General features: G+C 37.4%; 1 protein-coding gene across 2 annotated transcripts in view; it reads right to left on the bottom strand.

The window, feature by feature from the left end:
- fancc (FA complementation group C) overlaps positions 1 to 16762 on the bottom strand; it is a 63549-nt gene that overhangs the window by 25683 nt on the left and 21104 nt on the right. For both annotated transcript variants that reach the window (XM_055161431.1, XM_055161432.1), the window contains exons 5-8: positions 10653 to 10757; positions 10503 to 10567; positions 7879 to 8043; positions 6689 to 6845 (exon numbers count right to left, since the gene is read on the bottom strand). In XM_055161431.1, the coding sequence (XP_055017406.1) occupies positions 6689 to 6845; positions 7879 to 8043; positions 10503 to 10567; positions 10653 to 10757 (492 nt within the window). The remainder of the gene's footprint in view (positions 1 to 6688; positions 6846 to 7878; positions 8044 to 10502; positions 10568 to 10652; positions 10758 to 16762) is intronic.

The following is a 16762-nucleotide window of genomic DNA, read 5'->3' as shown; positions in this document are numbered from 1 at the left end:
CCAAAGAACTATGACTTAAAAGTGCTTAGAACAGATATTTCTTCTTGTAGTCTACACTGAAATGGAGCAAAGGATCATGGTCTATGTAGTTCCTAGCTGTTGCTGCACCATAACTCTTAATTTAAGCAAAGAGACTTAATTCGATATATTTTGATGGTCAACGATATTATTGTGAAAACTTTGACGATACGATATCACAATATTTTGATTATTGTTTGGCTTTTTGAGGTATTTGCAGTAAAAACTTTAAAAGAAAAGTATATATACATTTCTTTTAATTAAACAAAATAATGGCTCCTACAGGGCAAATGATAATTAAAACAAAATGGGAAGATTTCTGTTTGATGTGTTTCTTTTGGCACTTAGGATGAATGCGAAAATTTGTCTGTAAATTCTAGGGGTGTGCAAAAATATTGAAATATCGATATATTGTATTTTTAATCTGATAACACAGTATTGATATCGTGGGCTGTTGTATCGCTATATCGCAAAGAGTATTTTTTGGTATATCTTACTAAATTATTTTGACAGCGCTACAGTTTTGTTGCCCCTTTAGAGGAAACTCATTGATGCAACACATTTGACAAAGATTTTAAGAGTTTAACAAAGATTTTTAGTATCACAGCCATGATTTACCCTTTATTTTTTTATTGAACCGTATCGAATCAATTTGAAATATATCACATCAAATAAAAAGTGCACTGAATCGGGGTATGTATCGTATCTGCAAATTCTGAATGATACCCAGCCCTAGTAAATTCCCAAGATAATATTTTGTGACTTTTTGTATTTTGTTAATTGCATTTGCTCCTACTTTGGCCGGGCCTCTCTTATGAAACAAATTCTGAATTTAATTTTAGTGTGACTAATTTTAATTGGTTAAAAATGTATACATAAACAATTAAAACATATAATTTTGATTATACTGGTAAAATAAAGCTCTTTTGCTAACTTTTACCTGATTCAGTTTTTTTTTCTCTCCTCTGTTTCATGTTTAATCATAGTCTAAATATCACTGGGACTAGAAATACTGTGATCAACACTTACAAGCACGGACAAATAAACTCAAATGACCTCTAATCAGGCGTTGGATAACTTTCTAGGAAAAAATCTTGAAGTGTAAGAGCTCCACCCAGTGCTCACTTTACATCATTACACACTTCTCATTAACATTCCCTAAATCCTGTTGTATTCTCCATTCAGCTTGGCTCATATGCACATTCTGTCTATAAACTGTATCCCTGCAACATAACGCTGTCTCCTCTATGTATCTGCACTGCCCAGCCTATCCACAATACAAACATATGGGCGTTTTTAGCATCTCTTTTCATACCTTACCACTAACACTTTAAGGAGGTTCAATTACGGCACGCTACAAACATCCTGTTTTTGGCAGAGTGGTCCAGGAAGTTGGTGTTTATTGTTATTGGGCCCGAATCGTGGGGCAGGACAAGCCAAGACGAGGAATGTGGCTTCGATTTCATGTTTCCCATTTTTGATTATAGTTTAAACAACAGAGGGAGGGGGGGCGAGGAGGGCAGTCACACATGCAGGCAATCATATGCAGAGGTGGTAGAGAAGCAAAAATTATTCTCGAGGTAGGACACCATTACTCAAAATGAATCATGTAGAAATAAAAAGTAGTGGACCAAGTAATTACTAAAATCAAAAACATATAGTATTATGTAACAAAACTAATGAAAAGGAGAACACAGTGATTAAAATAAGTGAATAAATATTGTTCAAACATGCACGAATCACTCCAAATACAATTTCAAGAGGATAAATAAAAGGAGGAAACAATTATGACATGGTGGGCAAATATCGGGCACAGCAGAAGCCAAATATCAGGTATCGTATCGGCTCAAAAATACATATGGGCTCTTCCCTTAGGATAATTACAGTAAATCTTTTTCTATTTGGACCATGTTGTAAGAAATCGGCCCAACAATGAATAAAAAGCACTATTTAATACTTCAGTTGTTGGTCACAGTAACACTTTATTTTGTAATTGTGTTTTTATACATGTTATTGTACATAATGTGGATGAATGAAATGTGAAATGTGGGACTTGCCTCTCAAATCTGCAAAACAAATTTACCTACAGCTACGAATAAAGCAACCTAACCTAACCTAACCTAACCTAACCTAACGAAATAATTAGCACCTATGATTGACACTAGAACTAACTGTGGCTCAAATATCATCATATAGGACTACTGTAAGGCTACAAAAACTATGTAACTTTTCTTGTGGTGGTGGAAAGTTACAGGTCAAGGTTTATTTGAAGAAGCAAGATGTGTAATGCCATGAAACATTCTAGAAAAAATCTATAGCAACAAGTGGACTATGGATAATCTTTCAAAAAAGCTACACAGTGTACCTTTTATTTTTATTTTGTTTTGTTGAATTCTGTTTTTATTGAGCATTTGATTAAATAAGCAGGTTAAACACATTACAGTTTGCCAAGTACTGGAAAACGAATCATCTTATAGAACATTGTTTCCCAAAGACTGGGTCACAAGAGAGATTTTTTTTTAGGTTGCCTTGTCACGATCTGCATGTAGGTCTGCAATATACAGTTCTGACACATGACAGATCTGTGCTCACAAAAATGAAGACAAAGTGCAGAAACAGTCTGAATGCTGCGTCTGATCTGTGTGTTGAACTCTCCTCCTGCACCCCAGATTGGAACGTGCTACAAAAACGCAGACAGGCCCACCTATCTTATTAGAAATGTTGAAATGTTAAGACATGTTTTGTATCATTTCTAATCTTTTTGTAATGATTTTATTGACTATTTTGTTCCAAAATTGCTGGTTCAATTGAATGTTGAAACAAAAAAGAAATGGGATGCATTTAATGTCCAAAGAAGCGACTTATGGATCCTTTTATTGCTGGCTCAATTACTGTTTTTAATTGTTTAAACTTGAGCAATAGTAATTGTTCAGAGAGACATGATCACTCAGTCAACAATAAAATATCCTCATTAATGTTCAATAATGGTCAAATACACCTTTATTTTGTGATTTACGAATAATGCCTGTTGACTTGGGTTGTGAAGGTTTGTGACTTTTAAAAATATGGATCCCCAGAGAAAAAAGTTTGGGAAACACTGTTACAGGAAATCTAATTTCCTTTAACGTTAGATGGTGTAGGCCTTGTCTTTCCACTTGAGCAGTATTCCTCTTTAAGCCAGGAGTGTGCTAAAAGCAATTACATTTTTATATATTTTTTTATGGAAACACACAAATTGCAGTGATATTAAATATTGCGATTGTGGTCTCAGGTTCAACATTGGCCCCTAATGCGTCAGAAGGAAATTTGAAAATGGATTACATAGTGCACATTTTAAACCAAATTTTCGTATACTTTTGGAGAGAAATGTTGGAAATGTTCTGCCAACTTAGATCCCTTCCACACAAGTTTGTCAGTTCTGTCACTGGTGTGGTGATGGTCCACTAGAACTGCATAATTCCTGTTGCAGACCTGAAAACGTCTTGAATGCGAACTGTTTGTAAGTGTCTAAATAAATAGAATAGCCTGTACACCAAATCCACTTCCCTGTTGATTGGTTTCATGGACAAACTCACTGTAATCAGGTATGGCTGTTAGGGGAAGAGTTTTGTAAACACTTGGACTTGTGTTGTAATGTTTTATGTATGACACAGTGAACCTGCAATCACTGGCTGTTTACTGTATGGCCCTGTCCAGGATTTGTTTGTTTAAAGTGGTACATCTGCGTTTGACCTCAGCTTTTATCACGTTGGCAGTTCACACGCACACGTGCGAGCCTACGCCCGGACACACAATTCTTTAGTTTATGATATTACACCTGGTTCAAAACAAGTTTGCGTTAGTGTTTTAGATTTTGTTATTTGGTTGTGTTTACTGAAAGAACATGTGCTTCTCAGAGTAGTTTTAGACACCATACCTGGAGTAGTAACGCTTCCTACGGCTGTCACGACAAATACTATATACATATGCAATAGTTTTTCAGGCTCAATAATTATCGCATCTACGTTTTTGTACTCGTAAAATTGGGATCTATTCACAGTTACATCACAAAACTGGAAGACGTTTGGAAACATGCGGATGACGACTTCCTTTGGGCTCTGTTGGCGATACAAAATCTGGGAAATCTGGGAAAACTGACAAAAACGGCCCACTTTTCTTCATCTAGAGGTCATTGTATACTTTCTTTTTTCCTTTCATAAATTGCCGTAAATAGTTTTTAAAGTGACAGTTGTGCATACAAGTTAGACCAGATAAACATTGATAAACATTGTAGTAGTGACTTGGATGAATGAAAATCTGCAAGAGTAAATGGGTGCATTTACTATTAAAAAGGCTTTGATTTCAAATAATCAGTTTATTTATTTATTTTTTGTTTGTATCTATAGCTTTTTGTTTCAAGGTTTTTTAATGATCAATATTTTTTACATTTGTTTAGATTGGTTTTTATTCAATTATGTAAATATGGATTAAGATATTTGAAGTTAAGATGTGCAACTAAATAAGTAAAACAAAAAAAAGTAAACAAGTCAATTTTACTAATATTCAGAATTCAAGACCATTTCAACTCATGTCGATGTAGTGAATTTTGCTCTGTGAATAAAATTTCACCTAATAAATCACTAATGTTAAAAAGCAATCCCAAACAGTAGTCAGTATCTCAGTTCAAAATCACTGGTAGATTTCTCTGAAGTTTGCCGATTGCACAAAGCCCAGAGCTCTAATGTAACTCAGGGTTCAGTGAATCTGAGGAGCAGCTGCCAAACGACGTGAGACCGAGTTACCACCGAGCCAAATGATGTGAGACGCACGCAGAGCAGAGCCAAAAGCACAACTCAAAACAGTCTACGCAGAGCCATCAAACAGCAAAAGTAATGCCCAGATGATAACTGAACCTCAACACTACACTTCATGGGAATAACAATACAATCCTTTCTGAAAGTAGGGGGAAGATTAGGTATTCCAGGAATATCATAAACACATTTTTTAGGAAGTGGCAACCATTTACTGACTTATTTTAAACTGTCAATGCCAACCCCTACCCCTTGTTTTTTTGTTTGTCTTTTTATTATAATTTTTATTTTATTTATATATATTTTATTTATATATTATGTATGTATCTATTTAATTTATATATTTTTATTTATCTTTATAACTGTTTTATTTTTTTATTAATTTATATATATTTTTTAATATTTTCTTGCTTAGTTTTTTTTTTTATGATTTTCTAAGATTTTTTTCATATTGGTTTCTTCGCACAAGATTTGTAAGATTTTTTGTTTTTGTTTTTAAGTTGTAGTTTTTGGTTCATAAAATTGAACACGTGTGTCTACATTTATTGTCTAATGTCTTATAATTTTTCCCATATCAATAAAAATATAAATATGAAACTAAGAAAAACAATAAAAGGGGTAGAAAAAGTCAACAACGTTTTATTTCCACATTCACAACTAAATCCATGTGGAGTCTGGTAGTGCTTTGTATCAATTAAACGTATTAACGGAGTGGATACAAAAGGCGCTGAGTAAACCAACTAGACAAGCAACAGATGTCATGTTACTGAGGCAACTGAAAATAATCAATAAAATAAAATGTTAAAAAAGTGAATAAATAAAAAGGTTAAATAAATGCATGAACAAAAGATTATTAGTTATCAATCCATATATCATTATTTATTTGGCATGGGAGTAAACTTATCTCTACTTCACCACGCCAAGTTACAGGTCAGATATGTGGACAGGCGAGCCCTTTCACAGTATGAATTATATTCATTTAAAGCTACCTATTGCCACCTCACCTGGCCTTTGTTCAGACTCACTTGTGCTCTCTGGTCTTCTTCTGTCAGACCAAAACTGGCACACGATCAGACTGCAGTAACATAAACAGAGTCTGGTGGTGATATGTGAGAATACAATCGGCGTGGGTCTGCCATTCTAATTACAGATTGTTACGGGCTTCAACCCTTTGGTGTCTTATTATTAGTACACCCGTTGTCTCTTTTGTGTGTGTATACGACCGGTCGGCGAGCCCTGGACTCGGATGTGCGGGAGCAGAGACCGTCGGACGGAGGTTGGGCGTTGTATCGCTCAGCGATCCGCCTCCACCAATCCGCAAATGCCACCTGTGGGGCGCGGAGTATAAAAGAACTGTCTTCTTCTGGATACCTGTGTGCCAGCTCGCCCTTTTCGTTCGGTTGTTTGCTTTTTTTTGGTTGTCTCATTTTTTTGTTAAGATGTTGCCTTTTGTTCGTTGATTTTGTCGAGACACCTTGTTTGCTGTACAACTTTAGTTAGGCTTTTTTTTGTTGTATTTAGTTAGGGCTCCTCAGTTTAGTAGTTTATTTTTTGTTTGAATCTTTTTATTTCACTGCTACCTGTCTTTGTTTTTTTTCCCCCTTCACAATTTTTAATTAAACCTTTAACATCTTGTTTTCTTTATTGTTTATTGTTACTTCCCTTCTCCCCTAGCAAAGGGAACCTAACACAGATGGAAACTTTAAAGAATGAAAACGCCTGTAATTAAATAAACGCAAGATTAACCAGTTTAATGTCATACTATGCCCTCAGTAGAATAGTTACCTAGTGCACCTTGAAGTAAAATAAAATAAATACCACATGTATTTACACTACAAAGATAAATAGATTCTTGCCCGTGACCCTTCACTAAAACTCACCAGTAAGGACTCAGAAATCAGCTGCTGTAATTTGTGAGATGTAGTTTTGTTGTCGGTCAGAACCTGCTCCATCAGCCTCAGCACGGCGTCCTCCAGACTGGACACACTGTGCCACCAGAGGGAGACCACCGCTGGAGCCTCCAGTGACAAGAGCCGGCTGTCAAAGAAGAACAGAGATTGCACACTACCAAAGACGCACGAGATGTTATTGATCTGTTATTAAAAAGGCCTGGATGAGTGAGTTTAATTTGAACTTCTTCTAGCCCGCCCACGTAGTCCTTTCTGCCATTGTGATATTGCACCATGAAGCAGAAACAGCTGTCCGTGTTAGTGTCATGAAGTTGTTTCCTAATAGTCACACAATCTCAGAACAAACAAGGCTTAAAGCAAGACTAGAGAAATCACGACTAAAATGGACCTCGGATGTTAAAATCACACATTTTCAATTAAACTTAAGACATATCGTGTTTTTATCTGCTATACAGTTATAATCTCTGACAACCCATAGTTCATTATTTCTTATTTTATACAACTCCAGATATTTTGCATAATGTGCCACCTTTATTTAGCCAGGCTGGCGCCACCTAGTGCCTCCACTCAATTTAATTTCTCTCCAGCGATTAGGAATTGGAATAAACTAGACAGTTTGCAAGAACCCTGGAAGTGCAAGTCCGGGTACCAGCCAATCAGTGAAAAGCCGTACATTCTGTGCTGGCAATGATTCCCAAGATCGAGGATTTAAAGCCAAAACAAAGAGAATGTTTGGTGAATTTCATCAAGGGGAAAGAAGTTATTGCCCTTCTTCTTACAGGATTTGGGAAAAGCTTAAGATACCAGTTAGAGGCGAATTACATCGTCACGACCAAATAGCAGCGACTGGTTAAATTTAAAAGTACTTGCCTACCATCGAGCTAACGAATCCTAATGCTGCAAGGTCAGACGGTTTCCACAAAGTGAAACCGGTTGATGAATCCAATTTAATAAGCCTTATGGGGACAAAAATATAAACTGGAATGCCTCACTCTTATCTGCCAAATTATTCTTGCAGTATGACCTTGGCTGATATTGCAGTAACAATAATTTTGTGACGTATTGTTTAGAACTACAGCCTTCTGCAAGCTGGATGTGTTTTAGTTCACTTTGGATAGCAAATGGTTCTAACATATGTTCACATTGTGGCCTCTGCTTACCAGGAGTATGCAGAACCTGTAGCCTGAATGAAGTCTTCACTTAAAGGGGCTTTGACACTGGTGAATGGTCTCTGCAGTAGAGCTCCGATCAGAGAGGCAGCTTCAGGACAAGTGACAAGAGGAATACAAGCTTCAGATGTGGCCTGGACAGTGTCACACAGGCAGCTGCAAATGATAAACAGAAAGTGTAATTTATTTTCATTTTATTATAAAACATCTGTGTATCTGCGCCTAAGGGTGGGCAAGACATCACTTTTTGGAAAGCAGTAATCCAATATGTATTCATTTATTTAATATGAAAAGGAAGGGCCAAAACATTAGGAGTCTCCCACAGCCTGAAGGCACGAGACTGACGCCCATATTGTTTCAGAAAATCACTTGATATTTTTTGATAATTTAACCTCAATTACATAATCTGAAATTAGTATAAACACAGTTACATAAGAGTCCAAATAACAATGCACTCCTTTGTATTAAAAAGTATTTTATCAATTTTATCCACAACATTTTTCAAACCTTTTTCAGACAGCCTTACTTAGAGCAGCGCTCCCTTCTGATGTACTTAAACTAATCCTTCACTTAAGGGTGTAAAAACACATTTCCTTTAAGTGGCCATGTCAGACTAAATACTGATCTGTGGAACTAGAGCATTAAAGCTACTGTCAGTAAGTTTAGATTTTTTCACCAGTAGATGGCAGATGTAAAACCTGTCCCCCCCTCCCCTCACCAGGCCTTTGTTGAGGCTCACCTGTGCTCTCTGGTCTTCTTCTGTCAGGCCAAAGCTAGCACATTATGATATGTGATATGTTCTAGATGGTAAATATAATCTCAATCACCAAGGTAAAAAAAATAAATAAATACATATATACATTTTGCTTTTACTCAAAATCAATAACAATAAAGGTGAATTTGATTTATACAGGGTATCCCCCGGTTTTACTACCCCAAATTTAAGAATTTTTAAAGACCTTTTTAAGATCACTTAAATGAAAATTAAGACCAACGTCACACCCATTATGCGGGTGAAAAACATAAGGTCTAATTCTAATAATGACCAACCAACTACCGCTACTTTATCTAGAATCTTAGGCTACGTTTATGTGATGATGTCTGAACAGAAGACATAAAAGTGGCACAGCGTCTTCACTTTTTTCCCCGCATTTAGACGAGCCCTTTTGGGAAGATACCTGCGTGCATACGGTGATGCAAAAGTGTGTGGCATTCAATTGGGTATGCATACCGGGCGGCTTGGTGGTAAACTTGTACGCGACGTGAGCAGATCTGACCAGAGTTTTGCGTCTTGGGCAGTTTAGACGGAAATGATTGTTTACTCACTGTTGCCAGTATTGTAAGTATTGTTTGCACATACTCCAAATTAGACATTCATTCATGTTACATTATTTCACGTTGTTGTTTTTTTTTCCTCCCTCCATTTAACATTGCACTGCAGCCCGGTTGAGTAAACAAAAAAACAGGCTAATGAAATTTAAGCCCTTTGTGAAAAAAATAAGACTTGGACAACATAATTTAAGACATTTTAAGGCCTTAATTTAGGAACATGAAATTTAAGACCTTTTTAAGACTTTTAAGACCTCGCGGCTACCCTGTTATATAAAACTTCTAGCCACCTAAAGTGCTAAAGTTGCGGTGCATTTTTCATTTACTCCATACTCGGTGGTGGTATGATAATGTAGCCACAGTCCAGTGCCCTTGGATACATTAGATTAATAGTGAGGCTGCCAATCTGCCCCATCTGTCTTTCACTAACAACCACTCATCCAACTCCTATTATATTTCTGACATCTCTTTCTGTAGCTTTTTGGACAACTCACTCTCAGACATTTAAACTGTGTTGGTATCACAGACTGTATAAATAAATGGACATTGCTAACACGCTAAACCACATTCCACATAGGAAACAATCATGTGCGCACTTTACGTTGAAAGAAAATGTCACCCCTCTTTCTGTAACTGCTGCAATGAGCCAAGCTAGCCTCAATGAGCTTCATTTGACTGGACGCTATGAGTGACATCACCCTCCCTTAAGTCCACTTCTCTACCGTATTTTCCGGGCTATTAGTCGCGCTCTTAAGCCTCTAACCGCATCAAAAAACGACTGCACACCCCGCAATCCAGAGCGCCCCATACACGAATCCACTCGGGTGTCCCAGCACGACTTCAGTAAACTACAAAGCCGCACCAAATGCAGCGCACGCAACACACACGGAGCAGACAGCGACCGTGCAGCGAAAAACACCCGCAGCCACACTCATCACTCCACGCTGACGAGGAACGGAACGAAGGAACGAACCGAAAAAGCCAATCCAATGTGCCACTCTGAGCCACAACTGAACAACTGAGTCACTGCGAACACGCCAACAACCCAGCGGTCCCAGACAGCACCCTCCCTACACGCCACAATCGAACAAAGCCGAGAGTCACCGTGAACGCGCCAAACAAAGTCCGACTGACCCATCGAACTGTTGTGTTTCGTTTAAAGTCCAGTGCAGTTTATTTGTGAAAAAAGTTAGAAAATAGACCATTTAATGACAGTGCGTCGCCTAATAGCCCGGAAAATACGGTATACAGTCTATGGTAGGTATGAAATTGTTTATTATTATTACCTTTGATTCCCATCACAAGAAACAGTGCAGACTGTCCCGGCTTGTTCCTGCAGCCTCGCCAGCATCTAAAGCCACAGATATACGACATGACTAACAGTGTATTCTGGCATTAATCAAGGACATTTTCAAAAGGAAATGAGGAGTCAATACTTTTCTCAGCACTTTCAGATGGTACTCAGCTGGTGGCACTCCCAAAAGCTTCATTAAAGTCTGTGCGGTATCCTCTTCATCTGTGGTGAGCTGACATAAGGTTTTCTGTGGATAAACAAAACACAACATAAAGCATATTGTTGGCACTTAAAGGCAATATCCTTCTCAGTGGACAAATCTTTAACACAAGCTTCTCCATAGGATCCAGGCTAATTAGGAAGAGGAATATAGGATGGCTTTGCTAACATGACATCATTTGAAACAGATGAGTGCTAAGCAGGCATTCCAGTAAGTGAGAATGTATGGACAACATATGAGCAGCTTAAGAAATGAATGTTCTTTGTTACAGGGAGGTTTTACAAGCATTTTCCAGAAGGGGCCTCATCATACACAGATACAACTGGACTAATATACTGGGCTTAATCTTGTCTGAGGAAAAACAGAGACAGGAACACTTAATGCTTTTATATAGATGTGTAGTTATCTAGAAAATAAATTATGCATTATTTTAACAGTATTATGTACGTATATAAAATAACTTTAAAAGGATGCAGGAGTCCACCACTTGCTTCTCTCCAGGGAAATATCATTACAATAACAGCCATGTTCCACTGTATGGCGTTAAACAAATGTATAGACAATTTTTAGTATTCAATTGCATCTGCAAAAAACAAAACAAAAAACAAGCAGGTGACAGACACTCCAACAGAAAAGTTACATTGCATTCTTTTAACATGGATTTTAAACAATAATTTATAGGGATGTAACAATAACCAAAATATCATGATATCGAATCATCAAAGTTCTCACAATAATATCATGGACCATCAGAATATGTCAAATTACAGGTCTCTGCTTAAATTAAAAGTTATGGTGCAGTAATAGGTAAAAAAAAAAAAAGACAGAGGGAACTACATAGACCATGATCCTTTGCTCCATTTCAGTGCAGACTACAAGAAGAAATGACAGTTCTAAGCACTTTTAAGTCTTAGTTCTTTGGATTAAGTCTTGTCAAGGCATTTTAAGAGGAAAAAGTACAAGTACAGTTTTGTTAACCTCCACAAAATATCGCTATAAATATCGTACCATGAGATGTACATTGTGAACATATCGTACTGAGAGATTTGGATCTTTACATCCCTAATCGTGAACCTCCCCATCATATCGTGAGCTTTCCCATGATGTCGCAACAAATATCGTACCGTGAGGTTCATACCATGACAATATCGTATTGTAAGACTTGGATATCGTTACACCCCTAGTCCAAAAGACCATCACAATATATCAGATTACAAGTTTCTTACCTTAAATTCATTATTATGGTGCAACAACAGCTTAAAAACAGACAGAACTACACAGACCATGATCCTTTGTTCTGTTTTAGTCCAATCTACATGATAAAACAACTGTTATTAAGCATTTTTAACTTTAAATCTTAATTATTTGGATTATTACAGAAAAGTAGCATACTGTGAAAGTTGCGCGTGATAAAACGGAGCCGACAACTTCTCACATTTCACACACAGAAAGCCGTGTGTCGCTTTATTAACTGAACTCACAACAACAACAACTAGAAAAGCACTCAGAGAGCGCAGACCTCCGCCAAGGACTACCCCCATTTTTTATATAAATTGCGATAAAATCAGTCTTCTGGATCAGATCCGGATCAGCCTTTGGAATATGAAAGAGGATCCCATTGTCCATCCCTGAGTCAAATTTCATGGGGTTTGGTCAATGATTAACCGAGATATTGAGAAACAAAATTTTTGGCCCCATTTACCACAATGTTAACTAAAATTTCAAAGTGATCCAGAATCCAGGATTTCTTCCGGACCACCCCCAAAATGAAATCAGTTCTTCCTTTTCACATTTCCAACAAATCCTGAAAATTTCATCAAAATCAGTCCATAACTTTTTGAGTTATGTTGCTAACAGACAAACAGTCAAACAAACAAACAAACAGACAAACGCCGGCAAAAACATAACCTCCTTGGCGGAGGTAACAACAAAACAGTTAATAACGGTAAACAGAACAGCGTGCCTCAAACGTCAACGGGTCTTAAAGACCGCGACTATACTGTATATAAAGCACAAACCTGAAAACTGAACACTGATAAGCACATAGGTAAGCATGTAACTAATGTGTCTCTAGTTAGTGGTGCATTATGAATGTAAACATGTATGCTAAAGGTACTACAATATTCACAATTTTGTTAGGTACCGCAAAATATCACGTGAGATGCATATCGTGAAAATATCGTATTGAGAGATTTGGATATCATTACATCCCTAGTAATGTACAATAAATCCTGGGTGTCTTTGGTTAAATATAGACCGCTCTTATGGATTTATAGCTGGTTTTATTCAAAGTATCTGGCAACCCAAAGCATGTAGCCTACAGCATGCACCTTTAGTTCAAATATAAGTTAAAGACGCAGATGCTTAAGGCCTACTTCCCATAAGAAGAACATAATAAAACGCTGTCAAAACACTGAAGTGAAAAGTGCAGATCTCTCAAACTTCAGATAAAAGGGGGACATGAAAGGAGATGCAAAAGAAATGGGAGTAAGAAGAAAGTAAGTGGGTGACTGAGAAAATTCAAAAAGCAGGGAGTGAGGAGGAGCGCTGTGGTTTCTTTGGCTGGGCCCTACAGCACGCTAGCATGCTAACCCTCCACGCAGCCCCTTACAAAACAAGCCCAATCACTACCATCTGAACTCACTCAGTCACATCCCACCCATGCTCGGGAGGATGGAGGGACAGAAGGGAAAGGAACTGTTATAACATACTCTACTTGGTGTGGTTTCAAAGTTGACCTGGTTTGAGCCCAGTTAAGTCCTGATATAGACTTGGTTTGGTCCTTTTCTAGTCCTGATGCAGATTTGGTTTGGTCACGTTCTAGTCCTGTTTTAGCCCACTTTAGTCCTGATGTGGACTTGGTTTGGTCCTGTTGTAGTCCTAGTTTGAGCACAGATTAGTCCTAATAAAGACTTAGCTTGGTCCTGTTCTAGTCCTGCTTTAGCCCAGTTTAGTCCTTAGACTTAGATAAACTTTATTGATCCAAAAGGGAAATTATTATATATATATATATATTTATATTTTTTTTTTTTTTTATGTAGACTTGACATAGGCTTGATATAGTCCTGATGTAGACTTGGTTTGGTCCTGTTCTAGTCCTGTTTTAGCCCTGTTTAATCCTGATGTACACTTAGTTTGGTCCTATTCTAGTCCTGTTTCAGCCCATGTTAGTCCTGGTTATTGATCCACAAGGGAAATTATTATATATATTATTTTTTTTTTCATGTAGACTTGATGTAGTCCTGATGTAGGCTTGGTTTGGTCCTGTTCTAGTCATGGTTTACCAAACCAAATGAACAGCACGACTGAACTGGGCTAAAACAGGACTAGAACAGGACCAAACCAAGTCTACATCAGGAATAAACTGTGCCCGTTGTTTGGTCCTGTTCTAGTCCTGATGTAGACTTGGTTTGGTCACGTTCTAGTCCTGGTTTGAGCACAGTTTAGTCCTGATAAAGACTTAGCTTGGTCCTGTTCTAGTCCTGCTTTAGCCCAGTTTAGTCCTTAGACTTAGATAAACTTTATTGATCCAAAAGGGAAATTATTATAATTATTTTTTTTTACTGTAGACTTGATGTAGGCTTGATATAGTCCTGATGCAGACTTGGTTTGGTCCTGTTCTAGTCCTGTTTTAGCCCTGTTCTAGTCCTGTTTTAGCCCATGTTAGTCCTTAGACATAGACAAACTTTATTGATCCATAAGGGAAATTATTATAATTTATTTATTTATTTTTTTATGTAGACTTGATGTAGTCCTGATGTAGGCTTGGTTTGGTCCTATTCTAGTCATGGTTTACCGAACCAAGTGTACGTCACGACTGAACTGGGCTAAAACAGGACTAGAACAGGACCAAACCAAGTCTACATCAGGACTACATCAGGCTATTGGTTTGGTCCTCTTCTAGCCCACTTTAGTCTTGACGTAGACTTGGTTTGGTCCTGTTCTAGTCCTGCTTTGAGCCCAGTTTAGTCCTGATATAAACTTGGTTTGGTCCTGTTCTAGTCCTGGTTTGAGCCCAGTTTAGTCCTGATGTAAACTTGGTATGGTCATGTTCTAGTTCTGGTTTGAACCGAGTTTAGTCATGATGTAGACTTGATTTGGTCCTGTTCGAGTCCTGGTTTATTCCTGGTGAAGTCGAGGTTTGGTTTCAGACTTAGTCCCAATTTTGAGTTCCAACACAAACGTTCCATTTGAGATAATCCATTAGAATATATGTAAAATTTGATTGGAAATAAATTGTCTTTAATAATTATAAACTACGAAAATGTTGTAAAAATATCTGATTAAAAATGCAAAAAAAAAGAAACTTGTAACACGATCTTTCAAAGGTATGATTTTTTTTTTCTTTTTTTTTTTTTTTGGTGGATACTAATTTTTGAAGACATTTAGAGGAACATAGCTTCTTTCTGGATTGCAAAAATATAATCTAGGTATTATTCTCAGGATAATAGTTACATAATTTTTTGTCATCATCACCTACCCCTAACTCGCTTGTTGCTTTTCGAAGGATAATAAAAGAAAGGTGTGGTCTGTGGAGGAAGAAAGCCTGGCATATCCCCGTTTCCTTCACAGCGAAAGCCACAGCGTTGGCTTTGGGGGTAAGAACACTGCGCTGCCACAGAAATGATCCCTCATAAATTTAAATTAAAAGAGGGGATGTAGGAAAAAAGAAGGGCGGTTTGAATGAGTGTCTGTTAACAATTACTCAGCCATGATTGAATTCTTACCAAACCAATGAAACAACTTTAGCCAAGCTTCAGATGGTAAAACCAACTGGAAGTAAGTCACGTTGTGGTTCAGTCCAAAATAATGAGAACAGGCAACCATTTTATTTAAGCTTTTGCCTGTTTAAATCTCACTGCTAAGATTATGTTTGTCTGGCATTGCGTTTTTTTCCATTTGTTATGCAACTGCAGAATGGGACGCTATGATTTCCTTTTAAAACCTATTTTACCAGCACATGGAATGCGTTTGGTTTATAGTGTTGATAACGATTAATAAACTATTTTAACCAGTCAGAATAAAACTGTTAAGTAATTACAGCCCTGGAGTTAAAAGGTTGGTCAAACGTACGACAACAACGCTAATAACACCAGGAGTAATGTATATATCAAACAAGCTTCGGACAACAATTTGGGGTTTTAGATCAGCAGCAACCATCCTTCATTAAATGTAAGGCAAGTTTATTTGTATTAGGGATGGGGAGTTGATTCAATTTTCTTAATCGCTCATCGGGAGAATTAACGATCGATTTTCATTTAATCAATATTGTTTTTGTATTAAAAATATCATCATTGCTATTACTAATCTGCATGAATAAACTCAGCTTTACAACATATAAACCATAACCACTATAGAGCCACATCAGCCCGTATGAGATTTTAATGTGTTTAATTCAACTTTGTGCACATTTGTTTACTTTTATAGAAACAAAACTTAAAACCGTGTGGCTCATTTGCATAAATGGTGAGCACTGAAAAAAACAGCTCTTTCCTTGTGCCCTGTTGCAGTCAGCTTCTGTCAGACTAAAGGACACGACTCAGTGGAATATGAGTGCTCTTTCTGTGACAGAGGGATGTTGACGATGATGTTGGTGAGTCTGTTTTGTGTGTGTGTCGCGTTGGAGATGGTTCATTTTTTCAGAGATCATACATGTGCAGGTTTAGTATAGCTCTTTATTTAACAGTCATTTCACTCACTTTATTTATGTTGGCTACTGTTTTGATGAAATGACTGAAAAGTGTTTGTCTTTTGGACACATGTGCATTCAACTTTATGTTGCAGTAACTGGAATACTGTGTAGACATGCACCATGTCAAAACCGGGACACTGATGTGCATGTAATCGCACTCACTGAGTCGTACAATTATCGTGCCCATAATTTGTATTGCAAAATTCATACACAAATTAACAAGAGCCTTCAGCTAAACAGAAGGGGTCCCAGGACTGACCCCTGGGGAACCCCACAGGTCAAGCCCAAAAGGCAGAAAGTAAGGTGCACTATGTAACTTTTTCTGTCACCTACTTGACTC

Source organism: Boleophthalmus pectinirostris, unplaced genomic scaffold (assembly GCF_026225935.1).
Source record: "Boleophthalmus pectinirostris isolate CB_2022bp ecotype Guang Dong unplaced genomic scaffold, ASM2622593v1 HiC_scaffold_4, whole genome shotgun sequence".
Taxonomy (NCBI): Eukaryota; Metazoa; Chordata; class Actinopteri; order Gobiiformes; family Gobiidae; genus Boleophthalmus; species Boleophthalmus pectinirostris.
Note: the sequence above shows the minus strand (reverse complement) of the source record. Positions and strands in the feature narration are given on the sequence as shown.